Source organism: Sceloporus undulatus, chromosome 7 (assembly GCF_019175285.1).
Source record: "Sceloporus undulatus isolate JIND9_A2432 ecotype Alabama chromosome 7, SceUnd_v1.1, whole genome shotgun sequence".
In the NCBI taxonomy this organism is placed as follows: domain Eukaryota; kingdom Metazoa; phylum Chordata; class Lepidosauria; order Squamata; family Phrynosomatidae; genus Sceloporus; species Sceloporus undulatus.
This window is the reverse complement of record NC_056528.1, coordinates 36,018,884-36,037,965: the sequence shown is the minus strand read 5'-3', so window position 1 is coordinate 36,037,965 and position 19,082 is coordinate 36,018,884. Positions and strand designations below refer to the sequence as shown.

At 42.2% G+C, this 19,082-nt stretch overlaps 1 protein-coding gene across 3 annotated transcripts in view; it reads right to left on the bottom strand.

Moving 5' to 3' along the window:
* The window catches only part of MTM1 (myotubularin 1), a 42,971-nt gene extending 29,570 nt beyond the window's left edge, over positions 1-13,401 (bottom strand). For 2 of the 3 annotated variants that reach the window (XM_042479388.1, XM_042479386.1), the window contains exons 1-4: positions 13,328-13,398; positions 1,830-1,907; positions 1,286-1,358; positions 221-315 (exon numbers count right to left, since the gene is read on the bottom strand). In XM_042479388.1, coding sequence (XP_042335322.1) covers positions 221-315; positions 1,286-1,358; positions 1,830-1,892 — 231 coding nt within the window. In that variant the 5' untranslated portion in view covers positions 1,893-1,907; positions 13,328-13,398. Of the gene's footprint in view, positions 1-220; positions 316-1,285; positions 1,359-1,829; positions 1,908-8,107; positions 8,287-13,327 lie in introns of all 3 variants that reach the window. The other variant, XM_042479387.1, reaches the window with a different exon arrangement.
* Positions 13,402-19,082: the final 5,681 nt, after the last annotated feature.

Genomic DNA, 19,082 nt, shown 5'->3' with positions numbered 1-19,082 from the left:
CAGATAGGAAGACATTCATTTTTCATACTGAATTGTATTACTTTGGAAGTGAAATAGCATTCGAATAACACTGCACATGAGCTAGGCAAATTCATAGTTTCGAAGCAGGTAATTACAGGTTTTCAGCAACGGCAATAACTGTAAATAAAACGGAGTCATTTTCAGATAAGCCACTGTGATGAATTGTTCCACACATAATATACTACAACAGAGTACATACCGATTCCACGCTTTTCAAATAGAGTCTGTAGTTTGTTATGTATACTCTTCCTTTAACAGGACCATTAAATGGGCACATGTAAATGACTTCCTTGTCTGCGGAAGGAACAAAAGTTTTATAATTAGATATACTGAAATATATCCAAGAGGTCATCTCTATCTTTGAAAGAAAACAGCCAATTTCTTTTAATATGTATTAGTGCAGATAGTAATGTATAAGTCTAGACATTTTAGTAAAAAAATTGGCCCAAGAAACCTGGGCCAACTTATCCATGAGTCAATGTAAGAACTGTACTTTAATTCTTATAAAAAGGAACCATCCCTTGGTGAAAGGAGGTAGGGAAGGAGGTGTAAAGCTGGCTGTTTTGGCCACGGTTTCAGCTAACACTTGCAAATCTGTTAAAATGTACAGAAAATACAACTAAAGTTCCTTTAGATCAACCTACTTTCTTTGGAAATGTTTTCCTGGAGATTCTGGGGCTTAAGAGATAGAATTATTTTAAAATATTCAAACAGATTATATTATACCTGATATGGCACAGCCCACTTTCCTGCTATTCTAGTACATTTTAAAAGAAAAATATTTTTAAATTTCCAAATACTGAAACAAAACCAAAGGAAATAAATGACATTTGAAAATACATGAAAATGAAACCCACTTATTGACAGATAATGGTATCTTTAACTTCTTTTACCTTGTTAACTTTATAATTACAAATAAGAAAAAAAATCCTTCAATACCTTGGTGTCTGACTTTATCGTTCTTCATATTACAACTTGTATTAATCTCTTTTCCACAATCTGAGGAAAAGCTTAATGTTGTTGAACGCCTTTCTGATGTGTGAATAAAATAAAGTTGTGTCTTCCTTTGATACCCAATTGTTACTTTTAAACAATTTAAAATGGTATATCAATTTTCCTGACATAGTGATTTGTCACAGCTCTATTCATCAATAATTTAATGGTAAAAGTCCTTCAGTTTTCCGATGTTTTGCTACTGTTGTTGCGGCACATTTGAACTTGCTCTTGGAGTAACTTCTTTCACACAAATGCTCTTTCTTTTTACCTGTGACTCGAGTTTCCCCAGGCAGACGAGGGATTTCTTCATTGTGTTCCCAGTTAGTACCATCTTTCATAGGCTAGTAGAGAAAGAACAGTATTGAAAAAAGCCTTGTACATATTAACCTCATCAACCAGTCAGAACAAGAACAAGATGAAAACCATACAAAGCTGTGTAATTACACAGATCAGTGTTACAACTAGCTGTATCTTATATCACTCTGAACTCACCCTGAACATTACACTTCATCAAAGTTGTCGAGGAAGTGAATTCTAATGCACAAGAGTTCATGAGAAAATAAATCTGTTAAATAAATCCAAGTCATGAGGTACCTCTCCCTCCTACATTCTACCTTTCTTACTGAAACAGGGATGTGGTTAACTTTTGGTCTTCCCATCTGCATTTCAGTATTTAGCTTAGGTTTTATGAGAAACATAAATGATAAAAATACAAAGGATAACCCAGATGCTCCAGCAAACAGACACATGTACACAGCCACAGATCTTTAGTTTTTAATGAAGGAAAAGTTTGAACAAGAAAACATACTCACTTTTTTAATCGAGGAGCTCTCCATGGAGGTTGAGTTACATCTAGGTGTTGACGAAGAGGCCATACTGGTGGGGGAAATCTGTTGAGAAAGAAAGCACATAAACTGTACATTTTAGTTGTGACTGCAAGCATACACATGCCTATACAGGTTGAATCTTCCATATCCGAAATGCTTGGGACCAGAAGTGTTTTGGATTTCAGATTATTATTATTATTATTATTATTATTATTATTATTATTATTATGGTTTTTGGACTGCCTTGTATTTACATAGGATCCAAATCTAAGCACACAAAATTCACTTATGTTTCATATACACCTAGCCTGAAGGTAATTTTATACAATATTTTTTAATAATTTTGTGCGTGAAACAAAGTTTGTGTACACTGAACCATAAAAAGCAAAGGTGTCACTATCTCAGCCACCTAAAAAATGTTTTGGCTTTTAGAATATTTCAGGTTGGGAATTATGGATAAGGGAGACTAAGTAGACCAAATAAAGTAATTGTAAATTGGCTTGTAAACAAATAGGTAAATCTACAGATTCACTGTGTCTATTCCAGTTGGGACTATGAACAGAAGTGTAGTCATTATTCAGGGCTGAGTTATTTTACAAGCATTCTCAAGGATGGATGGAGGGCAGAGAAGTAAAGGACTTCAATAATTTTTACTCATTATATGGTATTAACAATATTGGACAATCCCAAAAAATTCACATATTGTATCCCAAAATGTTTTTGGAATATGAACTGAAATAAAGTAGTTCCAATAATGTGGTTACAAGGCCAAGGCAAATAGAAATGTGTAACACTGAACGCACTGCATGTTTTCTTACGGCGTTTTAAAGTAAACACATACTAATTTGTTAGGTAATGGGCTGTTTGTCAAGTTACGGAACAATGCTACTCCAATTTCTTTTTTCATATATATAATAATATATATATATATAGAGAGAGAGAGAGGTGTTCTGTTTTGGGGGGTCAACTATATATATGGCCATTTTGGTGTGTGGGTGTGGTGTGTGTGTGTTTATTAGTGTTTGCTTTGTTGTTTTCCATCAAAACAACATCCTCTGATGTGATATAAAAATTTTTAATATACAAAAATAAATGAACTCCATTAAGAGAACCTTACAGTAAAGAGGACACCATCTCTATGGACAGCATTCCTGTTTACATATATTACTAAACAGTATTACAAAGGCCTACTAAACAGTATTACAAAAGAGCCACCCTGAACATTTTCTCACTTAAGCACCAAAATCAATATTGACATTGCGGTGTAAAACACCGACTTCCTTCTCCCTGTAGCATAGATATACAAGTTATTTCTGGAAGCTGCCAAAGTGATACTGCAGCAGAATCTGAAATGCTATTCTAGCCAAAGTCTTAAAATAGTTGAAACCACTTATGAAGGAGCAGACACAGCCACTCCACAGCTCAATCCACAAGCAAATTTTTGTTATTTTAAAATAATTTCCTATAGTGCTGCATCCCTATCCTACTGGGGTGCATTAAGAAAAGGGGAGGCTTCAGAACACCCCAGTATGTACACCCTTCAAGGGAAACTCTATTCATTTCATGCAGGTATTCTCTGAACCATGAGAAGAATTGTAACATTCACTGTAATTAAAGGACAGTTTTCTGGCTCACAATAGTGGCAGAGAAGTAGCAGGATGGGCAGGAGAGATGATCCACATGTGCCATTTATAGACGAACACATGTCCTCTACGCTTTGCGGATAAGCATTTTCTTTCATGTCTGGCAGCCACTGAAATTCTCAACTTGCCATTTTGGGGGAAAGCCTCTTGGAATTACTCTCTCAATAGCGAGGTGCAGAGACACAAGCAAACCAACCTAGTGATGCCAAGAAACCATCTTGTCCAAAGGTGAAGGATAACAAAGCAATAGCTTCTCAAGACTACCGAGTGATTTTTATTGATGCTTCTCAGTTTATACAGTATATGCAAAACATTCCATAGGAAAGCATATAAATGTCATAACAAACAAAACTATGGCTATTACCAGAATCAGTAACCACCATCTTTATGAACATAAAGTCACCAAGATATATTTCGGATGCAATGTCCAAGATGTTTCTAAATCTCATTTGTTAAAAACAACACAAATGTGGTCTATATTCAGGTGTCATTTCTCCATCCATGTTAAACTTTTACTCTCTCAGTCTTTAAAAGAGCGGGGGGTCGGAGGTCTAAGTAACAACTGACTAGTTTGATGTTGATACTAGGGAAGGTTTAGAACAGATGAAAATCATCTGTGCAAACTTAGAAAGGAAATGCTAAAATTAAAAGAACCAGCATGGGTTTCTCAAAAAAAATCTTTCCAAATCAGCCTTATCTTTCTTTTGGAAGATATCCAAGCTTGGTAGATAAGGAGAATGCTCCAGATGTAGTGTATCTTGGGCGGTGTACAGACCACCCCTTTGGGGCGTCCCTGCACCGCCCCTTTCCCCGACAGATTGGGGCCTCAGCTGCCCAAATGGCAGCCCTGAGGCCCAGATCCGCCGCTTTCCCAGGCCGCATCCCACAGCCTGGAAAGGGGTGTCCTTGGGGCTTCATGCCCCAATGACACCCCGACAGTGGCAGGGAACAGAGAAAGGGGCCGCTCAGCCCCTTTCTACTTTGTGTCGTTGGCGCAGCCGTGTAAAGGTGCGCCCAGGACACAAACAAAGGAAGGAGCTCCATTTCAGAGCTCCTTCCGGCGCCACTGACAGGGCGCCACAGGCGCCCTTCAGAGGCACCAAGAGCATGGGAAATAAGCAAGATGAACTCAAACTCCTAGTACAACAAGCAAAGAAATATAATAGGCATCAACACACCGAAACCTGGTGGGATGAGTCTCATAATTGGAATGTGGAAACAGAGGGGTATAACCTTTTTAAGAGAAATAGGCCAAACAGGAAAGGAGGAGGAATAGCACTACCGTATATACTCGACTAAAGTCGAGAAATTTTGCCCCCAAATGGTCCCCAAAATCCTGGGGTAGATGTATACAAGGGTCAGTGGGGGTCCTCTGACCAAGCGCCCAGGTGGGGCGATGCTGGGAAGGGCACGTGTTCGCCCCTCGCAGCCTTCTCTCCAGCCAGGCTCCTTCCTCCTAAGAAGGCAGCCTGGCTAGAGAGACGCTGATCATCCCAGAGCCTCTCCCCAGCTGGGATGCCCCTTTAAGACTGACCCTCGATTTATCCACGGGTCATATAAAACCCCATTTCTGCTCCCAAAAGTTGACCTCGACTTATACATGAGGTCACTTATACACAAGTATATATGGTATATGTCAGAGATATTTACACACAAGAAGAGAACCAGGACATCAATCATGGAAGCCAGGTGGAGAGCATCTGATAAAAATTAAAGGGGAGGGAAACAACAAGGATGTTATGGTGGGAGTCTACTACAGACCCCAAGTCAGATGGAGGAATTGGATGATGCCTTTCTAGAACAGATGACCAAACACGTCAGAAGGAGAGATGTAGTAGTGATGGGCGATTCAGCTATCCTGAATTTTGCTGAAGTCAAACTCAGCCAAATCCTCAAGGTCTAGCAAATTCCTCACTTGTCGGATGACAATTTCATCAGGTCCCAAAAGGGTGGAAAGGGCAACAAGGGGATCAGCTATTTTGAATCTGATCCTAACCAACATGGATGACTTGGTTAATGGGCTGCAAGTGGTGGGATCATTAGGTGGAAGTGACCATGTTCTCCTGGAGTTTGTTATACAATGGAAAGGAGAAACCAGGCATAGTCAGACACGCATCCTAGACTTTAGGAGAGCGGATTTCAGTAAACTTAGAGAAGTATTGAGGGTGATCCCATTTTCAGAAATACTAAAAGATAATGGAGTTCAAGATGGATGAGAGTTTCTCAAAAGGGAGATACTGAAGGCACAATTTCAAACAATTCCAATGAGGAAGAAAAAATGGGAGGTGTCTCAAGAAACCAGGATGTATGATTAAGGAACTTTCAACTGAGCTAAGTTTTAAACGGAACATGTATAAGAACCAGCCCTTTTCCCGCCGGATCGGGGCCTCAGCTGCCAGAATGGCAGCCTCCGAGGCCCCGATCCACTGCTTTCCAGGCTGCGGGGAAGCGGCAAAAGGCCGCTTCCCCGCGGCCTGGAAATGGGTGTCCTTGGGGCTTCATGCCCCAAGGACACCCGATGGTGGCGGGGAGGAGCAGAAAGGGGCCACTTGACCCCTTTCTGCCTTGCGTCCCTGGCGCAGCTGTCTAAAGGCTGTGCCAGCGACGCAAACCGCAGAAGGAGCTCCGTTTTGGAGCTTCTTCTCGTGCCATGGAAAGGGCGCTCTAGGCGCCCTCGTGCTGCGCAAGAACATCACAACTGCGCTGTCTCGTTTGGAGGTGGCACAGTGGTGATGTAGTCATGGCGGCCCCCATGTGGAACGGGTGCCGCCATTTTGTACGGACTGGATCCGTGCTAGGGTTAGAGGCGTCCAGAAGTACGGACCCAGTCCGTACTATTATGCCTGTGAGGAACGGGCCTAAATGAATTTAAGTCTCCAGGACCAGATGAACTACATCCATTAAAAGAACTGGCAAATGTAATATCGGAGCCATTGGCAATAATCTTTGAAAACTCCTGGAAAACAGGAGAAATCCCAGCAGACTGGCGGAGGGCAAACAATGTCCCCATCTTCAAAAAGGGGAAAAAGGGGATCCCAACAATTATCGTCCAGTTAGTCTGACATCAATACCAGGAAAGATTTTAGAGCAGATCATTAAACAGATAGTCTGTGAACATCTAGATGGCAATTCCATAATCACAAAGCGTCAACATGGGTTTCAGAGAAACAAGTCATGCCAGACAAATCTGATCTCTTTCTTTGATAAAATTACCAGCTTGTTAGATGAAGGGAATGCTATTGCTAAAGAGCCTAGCTTCTCGAAGAAGATTGTAAAATGGAAACAAAATTTCAGCCTGTCAAAACATTCTGGGACCATAAAACATTCCTTCCAAGCAAATGAAAATGGGACCTCTTCATTTTCTCGGCAACGGGAACTTCTTCCCCCAAATCATGCTGTCCCATCCTTTCAGGATGACAGAGCAGTAATACCTCTGGAAGACAACTCACTCAGGGATTGTGAACGAGAAGCAAAATGACTTAAGATACAATATCAAAGTGTTCACTCACTCTGCTGGGAATAGTTTCAACCTCATAAGTCTCTGCATGATTCCTTCAGAACATCTTGCAGAGAAAATTATCTCTACGCAAGAGACAGAAATGCCAAGGAGCCTCAGGCAGGTAGATAGATGCTGCTCCTTTCAGCTTTAGACTGTCCTTTAAGAACTAGTGCTCTCTGGAGAGCAACTTGTTCAGCTGTAGATTTTTCATGTTTTGGACAACTCAATAAAAACTACAAGTGCACCGCCGCCATGTATTTTAATAATGCTCCGATTATTGTGCACTTATTTTATCCCCACTCACTTTTCTTGGATGTTCACTGTACGTTGAAGCTGAAAATAAAACTTGGCAGTTAAAACAGAGGAAAGAGAAGGCTCACAGAGTAACTCTTGCCCTTGAAATTCATGTTTCCCTACAACTAAGTCTTTCAGAGGGATAAAGGATAACAGAACATTGAGCTGCATCCTACTAAAACATCTAAAGGAAAGCCTGCTTAGTCCAGAGGCAGGCAACTTGTGGTCCTCAAGGTGTTTTTAGCCTATAGCTCCCTTAATATTGCACCACTGGTAAAACTCGCTAGAGATGATGGGAGCTGCAGTCCAGAAACATTTAGAGAGCCACATTTGTCCACCTTTTGTTTAACTTAATGGCACCCTGAAGACTTAGCAGGGGGTTGGCATAAGCCAGTGATGGTGAACCTTTTAGAGGCCGAGTGCCCAACCTGCAACCCAAAACCCACTTATTTATTGCCAAGTGCCATGTCCTTCTGTCCTTCTAGTAACAAGCTCTGGCAAACTCTGTGCTGGGGCAATGGCACATGTGCCCACAGAGAGGGCTCTGAGTGCCACCTCTGGCACGCATGCCATAGGTTCGTCATCACTGGAGATGCAATAGTCTTTAAAGTCTCCCAAGATTTATTGTTATTTTTGCTGTCACAGGCTAAAACGTTTAGTGTAGCAAAGTGGTCCTTTTAAATGCAGTCTCTGCAAACGGGTAAAGAACAAAGAGACGACTACTGCAGTGGTAAAACAAGGTCAAAACACTGAAGAGTGAGCTTTCAGACCTATGGTGACACCATTACAGGATTTTCTTTGCAAGATTTGTTCAGAGGGATGTTTACCTTTGCCTTCCTCTGTGGCTGAGAAAGTTTAACTAGATCAAGGTTGCCCAGTGGGTTTCCATGGCAGAGTAAGGATTCGAACTCATAGTCCAATGCTCAAACCACTACTCCACACTGGCTCTAGACTGTCCTGTCATTTGAGCACTGCTGCACAAGCTTGATGGCATTGATTTAAAACACTACAATAAAAGAAAAGAGGGAAAAATCATTAAAAGCTTTGTGCAAAGTCTCTCTCAAGAAGTAGAAAAATAAGAAGCAAAAAGGAGGAAAAATGGTATGATCATCCTGCTAATTCAGAAATTACTTAAATGAATTTTATGGAGGGACTAAAGACCTGCCTGTCAAACCTTAGAGACCCTAATCCTAAAATCAATTATGCAATATTAGTTCCATTGAATTGAAAATCTGAATAATTGAATCCATACAACTGCTCTGAAAAACCTTTCACCATTTTGACAGATACAATACTGTGCTGTCTCAAGAAATTATATAAGACCAAATGGAAAAATATTTTAGCAAACCTAGCGGGTGCATACACCAAAATAGCATTTTAGCCACTCAATTTGACTGCCAGTAATTTTTTTAGTATTCCCTCTTAGTTGTTTAAAATACTACACTTTCCCCCTTCCAAAACACGTTAGAATATCAAGTTACATTCCCTAAGAAGCACAACTTTGTACAGCTAAAAATAGTCTGAAGTTAGAATCTTAACTCTTATAAATCTGAATTAGTAAACTCTTTCAGACCAAGGCCTCAAAGATTATTCGCATGCTTGCATGTTTGCACCGATAGAAGACAACCTCACCATGAATAAAAAACAAGCTCCTGTGTGAAAGTGTAAGGCACACACATCTGGCTCTAAAAGAGATGAGATCAAGACACTTTCACTCAAGTGACAACTTACAGTTCCAGCAGGAAGCCACACATTTATATTAACGATAGAAGATTGTTGTTGTTGGGCACCTTCAAGTCGTTTCCAACTTACAGCAAACCCAGCATGGGGTTTTCTTGGCATTATTTGTTCAGAGGTTTGCCACTGTCTTCCCCTGAGGCTGAGAACATGTGGCTTGCCCAAAGTCACCCAATGGGTTTCTATGGCTGAGCCAGGATTCAAACCCTGGTCTCCAGAGTCGTAGTCCAACACTCAAACCACTGGCTCGATACCACCATGCATATATGGCCAGAGAAGTAACTCTGAGATAGTCATAATAGAAATATTATAGGAAAATAATAGGAACTGGAATCCTCTGTGCATGCACATAAACATGAAACATGCTAAATTTCAGCTCTGAGCCTGGATGGCTGGGTCTTGATAGTGATCAGGAGTGCTTTTGCACAGTTAAAACTAGTGTGCCAACTAATCCCATTCCTGGAGAAGTTGGATCCTGCTACGGTGGTACATGCCTTGGTTACATCCCATGTGAAGCTCTATGTGGGGCTGCCTTTGAAAACTTGGTCAGAAACTTGGTCCAAAGAGCTGCAACCAGCTTGTTAACTGGAGATGGCACAAGAAGCCCATAACTCCCTTGTTACAACAGCTCTATTGGATGCCAGAATGTGGTAAGTTGGCTGTGATCACAGACTGGCATACATCTTGTAGTGAAATAAACCTGTTCAAGTAGATATACAGAATCATATTTTTTCTCAACTTGAAACAAAACAATGCAGAGTGTTGAGACTGTTATTACAAGTAAAATATTTTCCCAATAAAGCTTTGAATGTGTTTGAAAATAAAATTGGTTTAAACATTATTTGCAAACACATTCAAAGCTTTATTTAGACTACTGTAGTTCTTCCTTTCTAGAAAACCCGTATTTGGTCTCATTTAAACCTGGGCCAAGCTGAGGAGCGTTTGAAGAAGAGAACAGGACAGAGGAAGGATGACAGGGTCAAAGTGTATGTTTTGTACGCAAAGAGTACTGTTGCAATCCCTGGTATTTTCAGCTTTACAAACATAGGTAAAGGAAAAGACCTCTGCCAGACAAGAAGTACAGTTTCAGATACTATTGGACTGAATCTCCTTAGATATACTGGCTAGGACTGAGAGAAGTTGCATTGTGACATCTGGAAGGCTTCTTACTCATCCTTTTCCTGGAGGAACAACATTGAGACAAAATGGGAGGCAATCTCACATAGTTTAAGGCAGCTGTCTATATTCCTAACAGCCACAAAACATCCCTCCCCATCAGAGCCGGAAAGAAATACAATTACAAGCTGACAGTGAATAAATGGGAGAATATTTAATGAATTAACTAATTAATTTATTTGCATCCTGCCCTTCTCCCAGAAGGGGACACACCATTCTCAGAAAATGCTAGGAAGGTATTCCTATATTAGCCTCCTAAAGCAGGAGGGAAACATAGTATTACTATTAATTTGCAATAGCCTAGAGCAGTGGTCCCCAAACTGTGCTCTTTAAGGGATTTTGGGCTTCAGCTCCCAGAATCCCAGACTATTGGCCAACAAGGCTGAGGCTTCTGGGAGCTGAAGTCCAAAATCTCTTAAAGGGCCCAGTATGGGGACCACGGATCTAGAGGTACACCATGAGCATCTCAGAGCAGAGATTGTGGGAGAGAATAAGGAGCAGCGAAATGAAGCAGTCTTGAGTTAAAGGAATACTAAAAATCTGAACTGATGATGTGGGGAAAGGAGGGAGAAAGCACACAATCACACAAGTATGCTGATGTGGGTGTGAACAAAGCAGCATCCAAGGGATGATAGCAAGCAGAGGCTATATATGGACAACATTCATCTCCAAGGCATGTGATGGGGGCATAGCAAAGCATGTGTGTGACAGAGTGTGTGTGTTTTCGTTTATGTGTGTATGATGAACACTTTAAGATGCTGAGGCACACTGAAAGACTATGTGGGGGAATAGAGTATATGTCTATAGAGTGCTGAAGTGTTTGAGTGTTGGACTACGACTCTGGAGACCAGGGTTCCGATCCCCTGCTCGGCCATGAAACCCACCTTGACCAAGTCACACTTCTCCGCCTTAGGGGAAGGCAATGCAAGCCCCCTCTGAACAAAGCTTGCCAGGAAAACCCCATGATAGGGCAGCCTTGACATAGAACAAGGAAGCAAGCAGTAGGATAAACCTAAAAGGCATAAACTAAATGGCATGAGTTCCCGTGTCTTTTTGAGACTGAAGATGTCAGCATGGATTGGGAGGAAACTAAAAGGGGAGCGCGGTTGTGGGTACACCCGTTGATGGTAGATGGGGTAGCGATGGCAAGGCAAGAGCTTAAGAGAGCTTAGAGCTACTTAGTTCAGGTATTAAAATGTGAATGCCATTGCTATTAAGTGTAGGGATGACTGGCTTGAGCCCACCCACCACCCAACTGCACATCCATCCATAATCCCATCCCATTTAAACCAGGTAGCCAAGTAGTTTGAGTGTTGGACTATGACTCTCGAGACCCGGGCCACTGTTAAATCAGAAAGGATTTGAAGGCGCACAAGAACAACTCAAGACAAGTTTGTGCAAATACCATGAACGTGACAGAACAGAATCTTTATTATAGTCGTAGGCCAACAAAAAACAAAAAGGGGACACCGAATAAAAATGTAAAGAATGCAGGTTAAACACAGGTATTTAAAACACTTCCATTCTATTCTATTCATGCGGCTAAACAGCAGTGGAGCCTTGGGGTAGGCAAGACTCCAGGCTTCAGGACTGAGGAGTCCTTTCTAAACAGTGTTTCAGATTATAATGTATTTACCCGGTCATCCAGTCCAACCCCATTCTGCCATGCAGGAACTCCCAATCAAAGCTCCCTGACAGATGGCCATCCCAGCTCTGTTTAAAGGCCTCCAAAGAAGGAGACTCCATCACTCTCATTGAGGGAGTTTGTTCCACTATTGAACAGCTCTCACTGTCAGGAAGTTCCTCCCAATGTTAAAGTGGAATCTCTTTTCCTGTAGCTTCCATCCATTACGCTGCATCCTATTCTCTGGAGCCAGCAGAAAACAAGCTTGCTCCCTCCTCAATATGACATCCCTTCAAATACTTAAACAGGGCTATCATATCACCTCTCTTAGCCGTCTCTTCTCCAGGCTAAACATCCCCAGCTCCTTAAGTCTCTCCCCTAAGGCATGGTTTCCAGACCCTTCAGCATTTTGGTGGCCCTGGCCCTCTGGACACGCTCCAACTTGTCAACCTCCTTTTCTGAACTGAACTGCAACTAGAAAGCTAGCATCTGAAGGGCAAGAGAAAAAGAATGTCAACCCAGGAGATGATTCTTTTTGGGGGAGTCACTTCATGCATCCAAGTCACTTCTGTGTATGCACTTACTGTACCTTCCATGTCAAGATCTCAAGCAGCACAGAAAGATGCAGCTGACAAAACCACAATCCTAGAACCCCACAAACTACAAAACAGGGCACTTATAGCGGGATCGCATTGGATTATTCTCCCCTGCAGACTGTCAGGTCGCTCCAGTGCCCAAAAGCAATCTACAAATCCCTGAACCCCACAGCATGGAGCCAAGGCAGTTAAAGCGTGTTCAAACTGATTATTCCTCTGGTGTGGACCGAACCACTGTCAGAACCAAAGTACAAATCGAGAACCCCACATCTTTGAAACAAGCAGTTCAAATGGTACCAAACTGGGTTATTCTTCCAGCGCAGCACAGCCACTGTCAGAGCCAAGCTAAAACCCCCAGAACCCCACAGAATTAAGCCAAGGCAGTTAAAGTGGTACCCAAACTGGATTAATTCTGCAGTGTGGATGCATCCATTGCCAGCGCCAAAAGCAAACTAGAAACCCCAGACACTACAGCACTGAAACATGGCAGTTAAAAGCGGTACCAAACTGGGTTATTCCTCCAGTGTGGACCCCAGTGACTTTGCATCCTTCAAGGGGAGACTAGAGCCTTGAAAGCACCCCAAAAAGTTCCTCAAACGCCCACTAACTCTGGTTTGTGGGCTGTGTTGTGTGTGGCTGCATCCACACTGGAGAAATAACCCGGTTTGGCACCCATTTGACTCTTTGTCTGGCCCAAGGCTATGGAATTCTGGGAGTTGGAGTTTGTTGTGGGCCCCACAACAAACTCCAGCTCCCAACATTCCATAGCCTTGGGCCAAAGAGTCAAATGGGTGTCAAACCGGGTTATTTCTCCAGTGTGGATGCAGCCTGAGGCCGGACTAAGGCCCCCAGAGCCAAGAAACGCCCCTCAGCACGAGGCCCCCATGAAAGGCCTTCCTGCCCCACTCACTCACCCGAAGAGGAGGCCTCTGCGTCCCCTCAGCCAAGGGGCCCCGTCACGTGCAACACCACCACCACCAGCCCCGCCCTCTAGGGGAACCTAGAGGAATGAGCGCCCGAGGCACGCCGGGAAATGGAGTCCTCTCAGCCTAAAGGGTATGTACTGTAGTTTCCTCACTCGGCGTCTTGACGTCATGCTCTCCCTCGCCGCCGCGGGGGGGGCTCTGGGACATGTAGTCAAAAGGGTGCTGGAAAGGCCCAAATGGCGCCGTAGCGTTCCCTTTTATGTCTTTTATTTTCCCCTCAGAGGCTTATTATTCTCACAGGGGAATAAAGCACTTTCACACCGCTTTTGTCACCTCCTCCCTGCTAAGACAACCCCCTGGGGCAAATGTTTTTTAACCTTGCCATAATTTATTAATAGAATATATATTGCAATAGTTTAATTACACGTTTTAAGGTAATAGTTAAATGATCATTTTTAATTGCACTGCTTTTTTAAAAAATGTTTGTAAGCGGGATATAATGAAATAAACGAATAAATAATCTATAACAATATACTACTACTCTATTCTAATACTATAAAATAAATATACTACTACTACTACTAATAAATTATACTAATGCTAATAATAATTAATCTAGTACATTTATAGTAGCTACTACTACTTAGCAAATTATTATATATCAAGTCCGATTTGGACGCTCTCTCGGAGCCCTTTCTAATAACTAATGGTGTGCACAGGTTGTGTTCTCGCTCCAACTCTTTTACACCCTTCTTCAGCCTGCGCTCCAAGGGCTATGGCCGATCTCAAAGAGACGGCATTTTTCGCTCTCGTACTGTGGTTGCCTGTTTACTTAAGCCATGGGTGCCTCCTACTAAGACTCTTTCTTAGTCCGTGAGCTGCTTTGCTGACGCTGGTTTGCCCTTGTTGCCCATGCAGCTCTGCAGCGCCTAACATCTTGTTTTGCAACAGCTGCAGAGCTCTTTGGGCTGGAAGTCAGCCTGAAGAAAATGGAAGTTATCAGCCAGCCCCACAGGAAGAACACTACCATCCCCACATCACTGTAGGCACATCTGTGCTTAAGTCCGTCCAGCAGTTCACCTACCTGGGAAACACCATCTCCTCAGATGCCAAGATTGATAAAGAGATCGATCACAGACTGGCAAAGGCATATAGTGCATTCGGAAGGCTTCACAAAAGAGTCTGGAGTAACAAACACTTGAGGCGAAGCACAAAAATCAGTAGAGCCATTGTACTGTCTATTCTTCTCTATGGGTCTGAAACATGGGTCACCTATCGCCAACACCTATGACTCCTTGAACTCTTTCATCAGCGCTGTTTACGCACAATTCTTAATATACACTAGACTGCCTATGTGACAAATGTTGCTGTCCTTGAGCAAGCAGGGATCACCATCATTGAGGCCATGTTATTGAGGACGCAGCTGCGCTGGGCAGGACATGTTTATAGGATGAAGGACCATCGCCTCCCAAAAATAGTATTCTACAGTGAACTCGCCACGGGTCAAGAGCGTAAGAGGGGCGCCCCAAAGAAGAGATACAAGGACTCCCTGAAACAACATCTCAGGCTTGGCCAAATCAATCAGCAGCAATGGTTTGCCCTGGCCTCACATCGGGAGCCATGGAGACGCACTATCCATGATGCTGCAGCCTTTTTTGAAAGCTCACAGCAAACGAGTCTTGAAGAGAAACGACAACGCAGAAAGAACCACAACCCGGAAACATCACCCAAGGAGACTTTCTACTGTACTTTCTGCAACTGGACTTGTTTATCTCGGATTGGCCTTTTTAGCCATCAACGCACTTGTAGAAAACGCAGGATCATGAGTCCTTCCTGAATCTTCGTTCGCGAAGAAAAGCCAGAGATTATAATAATACTAATACTAATAAAATTAATAAATATACTATTAATAATAATATTAATATAAATATACTGCTACCACTAATAATAGTAACTGTAATACTAATACTAATAACCCAGTTTGAGACTGCTTTAACTGCCTTGGCTCAGTCCTAGGGAATCCTGGGAACTGTACTTTATGGTAGCATTACTTGGACTCTATTGTAGTTTATTGTAGCACTACTTAAAGGTATCGGAGATCAAACATGGGGCTTTCTGCTGATATAATCGGTGCTCTACCATCACATCTTTTTTTTTACGCTGCCTCACCTAAACATATTCTAGTCCTTCATAACCGCGGATTCGTTTTGTATGAACGCACGGATTATTTTTGCTCTAGAAGCAGTTTAAAAATGATAGCTGGAAGAACTAAGAACGATGCGCCAAGTGCGCTCTGTTGCGCTGCCAGAGAAGGCACGACACCCTGCTCTCAAATGCATTAATCCCTGAGACCAATGGGTCTTTTCAGAGACCCGGTGTATCCCTGTAGGCTTGTGAAATAGGATTCTCCAGTCAATTAGCAAAGCTCAGGGCCGTTGCCTCTGAGAATGATCCGATTTTACTTACATCCATTCTTTCTTCCCCAGGGAATAATTCTCGCTACAAGAAGAAGAAGAAGAAGAAAAGATTTCTTTACATTTATATTTTAATGCGGTTTATTATCCCAAAGTGACCTCTCTTTGGGGTCCGAGAGATCAGAGTACTTACTGTAATCTTCCCGGGGCCTTCCTTATTACCGACTACCATTTAAACTCAAAGCAATGAAAGAATAACTCAAATGTCCAAAAGTAGCAGGAGGCAGGTGTTGTATCAGAGAACTAGTTTTGAAAGTCTGTGTCTCAAGAGCTGGCCTTTATTTCGAGAGAAAGCACATGTCTAGCCATTACAAACTGCAGAGAGAAGCCTGAAAAACAGGTGAAGTTTAACAGCTGATGAAGTTCTTGCAGCCAGGAAAGTGTTTTGCACCTAGTTTGGAAATAATACTTTTCGGGACACTGGGGCGAATGGTCCAGAAAAGCTCCAACTGATCCAAATAAGAGCTTTTTCGGTATCTTATTAATCTTATGCTGATCACTGATCTCCGTCCTCTGAGACTCCCTTTCTTCCATTTTGCCTCTCTCGATGAAGCCTCAGGGCCTATTCAGATATTATCAAGGCAATGTGGCTGATACTAAACAGCCATAATATATACAAGCAATAACCATCTGCCCTTTGCAAAGTGAGCTTTGCAAGTGACGACGCAATGCTGATGCAGGAGGAATGTGGAAGACTTTTGTGAGCTACTGTTTGTATGTACAGTCCAGCCCTCCATATCCACAGATATTTCATCCATGGATTTAACCATACGCAGCCTAAAACCTCCCCCCCCCCCCAAATATCAATTCCAAAAAGCATACCTTGCTTTGGCTATTTTATATAAGGGACACCATTTTACTACAGTCATTGCATTTAATGAGACTTGAGCATCCACAGATCTTGATATCCGCGGGGGATCCTGGAACTAAACCCCAGCAGATATTTATTTATTTATTTTAATTTTATTATGGTATTTATACCCTGCTCTTAGCCCTAAAGGCTAGCAGATTGGCATACAATTATTATTTTTAATTAGCTTGGATATCAAGAGTCCAGTGTATTGTTCGGAAAAACCAGGCGTCGTTAGACTTGGCAGGGCTTCATTGCCTCCGCCAAGAATCTCTCAAGAGAGAGGAATGTGTGTCTCACAATAGATTGTGATACTGCAACTCCCATTGTTCCTAGCCAGCATAGCACATGGCGAAAGAAGTCTAACCGTATCTGCAGGGACCCATGTCTTTCTCCTATACAAAGGGACACTGAAAGGAAGCAGGGAGTGTGGGGAAGGAAACAGAGGAAGGGTTGAAGGTGTGAGAAGCGTCCGAAGAAGACTGCAGAAACAATGCCATTTTGACACCACTTTAACTGACATGGCATCTGGGATTTGTAGTTTTGTGAGGCACCAGCACTCTGGCAGAGAAGGCTAAAGACCTTGTCAAACCACAAATCCAGGATTTAATAGGATGGAGCTACAGCACTTGAAATACAGTGTCAAACTGCATTAGTTCTACAGTGCAGATGCACTCAATGACACAACTCTTTTCTCTTAGGTCAATTTATCTCTCCTTCTATTTTCTCTCCCAGCAAGGTACAACATGGAGAACGATCTTCCTAATACTAGGATGCTGGTTGTCATGTTCTTCAATATCTTTTCTGAACAATTCCAGTATCAAACTGGAGCAAAGAATGAGATTTTGGCATGTACACCAGTGATGAGAAGATGGCTCCAGACAGTGTCTCTGGAAGTCTCGGGTCTGTGAAATTATCAGAGCTATTCTCAGAGGTACATTTAGAAGTGGAAACCAACCTGAATATATTTAATACTTACTCTTATGAGTACAATGGAGAAACTTTCTTTTGGTGGCAGACCTCTTACCATGCTAACATAGGAATCAAGCCTGAGTCGTCCTGAGGCACAAGTAGATCAAACAGGTATCAAGAAAAAAACAGGCAAACCGGAGCTCAATCTGCAGAAATCTGGAGGAAGAAACTTTTCAAGGTATGGAGAGCAACAATATGATCGCCTTCAAAATGTCCAAGGGTTTAAGACAGCATGAGAGAAAAAGATCAAGAAGCCATTTCAAAAGATAGCAAAGCTAGTAAAGAATGTGTGCAAACTTGCAACTGAGGAAAACCTCCACAGGTAGCATTCATCTGGATTCTCGCTTTGTTCTAGCCCTGGAAATGGAGAAAAGGAATTCAGCAGATGTAACTATTTATGTCACACCTTCACATATATGTGTCCATGGGGTGTCTTCACAGGCACAGAAAATTGCTTCATGTTGGCTGAGACTATTTCTTCACCTGAATCACTACTGACTGGAAACAAGTCTCCAAAATCTAAAGCAAATCTGGGGAGCCGATGTCAGATGCAAACTATGGTATGTGGAAGTGGTTGTAGTTTTTTAAAGAACCCCAGAGCTTGATGTTTTCCACATTTCTCTGCCAACGTAAAGGTAGACAAAGACCTCTCTTGTACCTGATCTTTTCAGGTGCAAGTGCCAAGAATTGATCTGCCATTGAGATGAAGGCCCTCTCACTGAATAAAACGGGTGGGAATAAACCAACACAATGCTATTTCAGAAGTCAGTGGTGTTACTGCACTTGTGTTGCACCATTGTTGTTGTGGTTGCGTGCCTTCAAGTTGTTTCTGACTCATGGCGACCCCAAGGGAACCCTATCATGAGGTTCTTGGCAAGTTTCTTCAGAGGTTTGCCATTGCCATCCTCCAAAGCTGAGAGAGTATGATCATAAAGTGGATACTCTGCAGATCAGGGTCCCATTGCCATGACAGTTTCCAAAAAATGTCACTGTGTGAATAGATAATACTGTGACAGAACAGCAGTCTCAGTATCTTAGAATCATAGAATCTTGTAGCTTTCCAGACCTTTTCTTCCAACAGAGATTCGTTTTCGCCAGAAGGGCTGCAAGACCTTGTGATCCTGCTCTTGTCCAAAAATAGTAGATGCCTGCAAGTTCGAGTCAAGGTTGCAGGTATTGCAAATATATATTTACAATGCTATTTCTATTTTTAAAAAAGAAATAATTTTTTAAAAATATTTTTAAAAAACGAAAACATGCCGTGACAGCAATTTTTTCCCTGGCAGTTTATTATGGTATGAAGGAAAAAACATTTTGGTGTGCTTGAAGTGGATGTTATCTTACAAATGGAGGATGGACATGGCTATTAAAATATGATTACACAAAGTATGAACATTTTTGAAGAAGTTTACGGTACAATGGATTTCTCTTATAAACAGACTCTTAA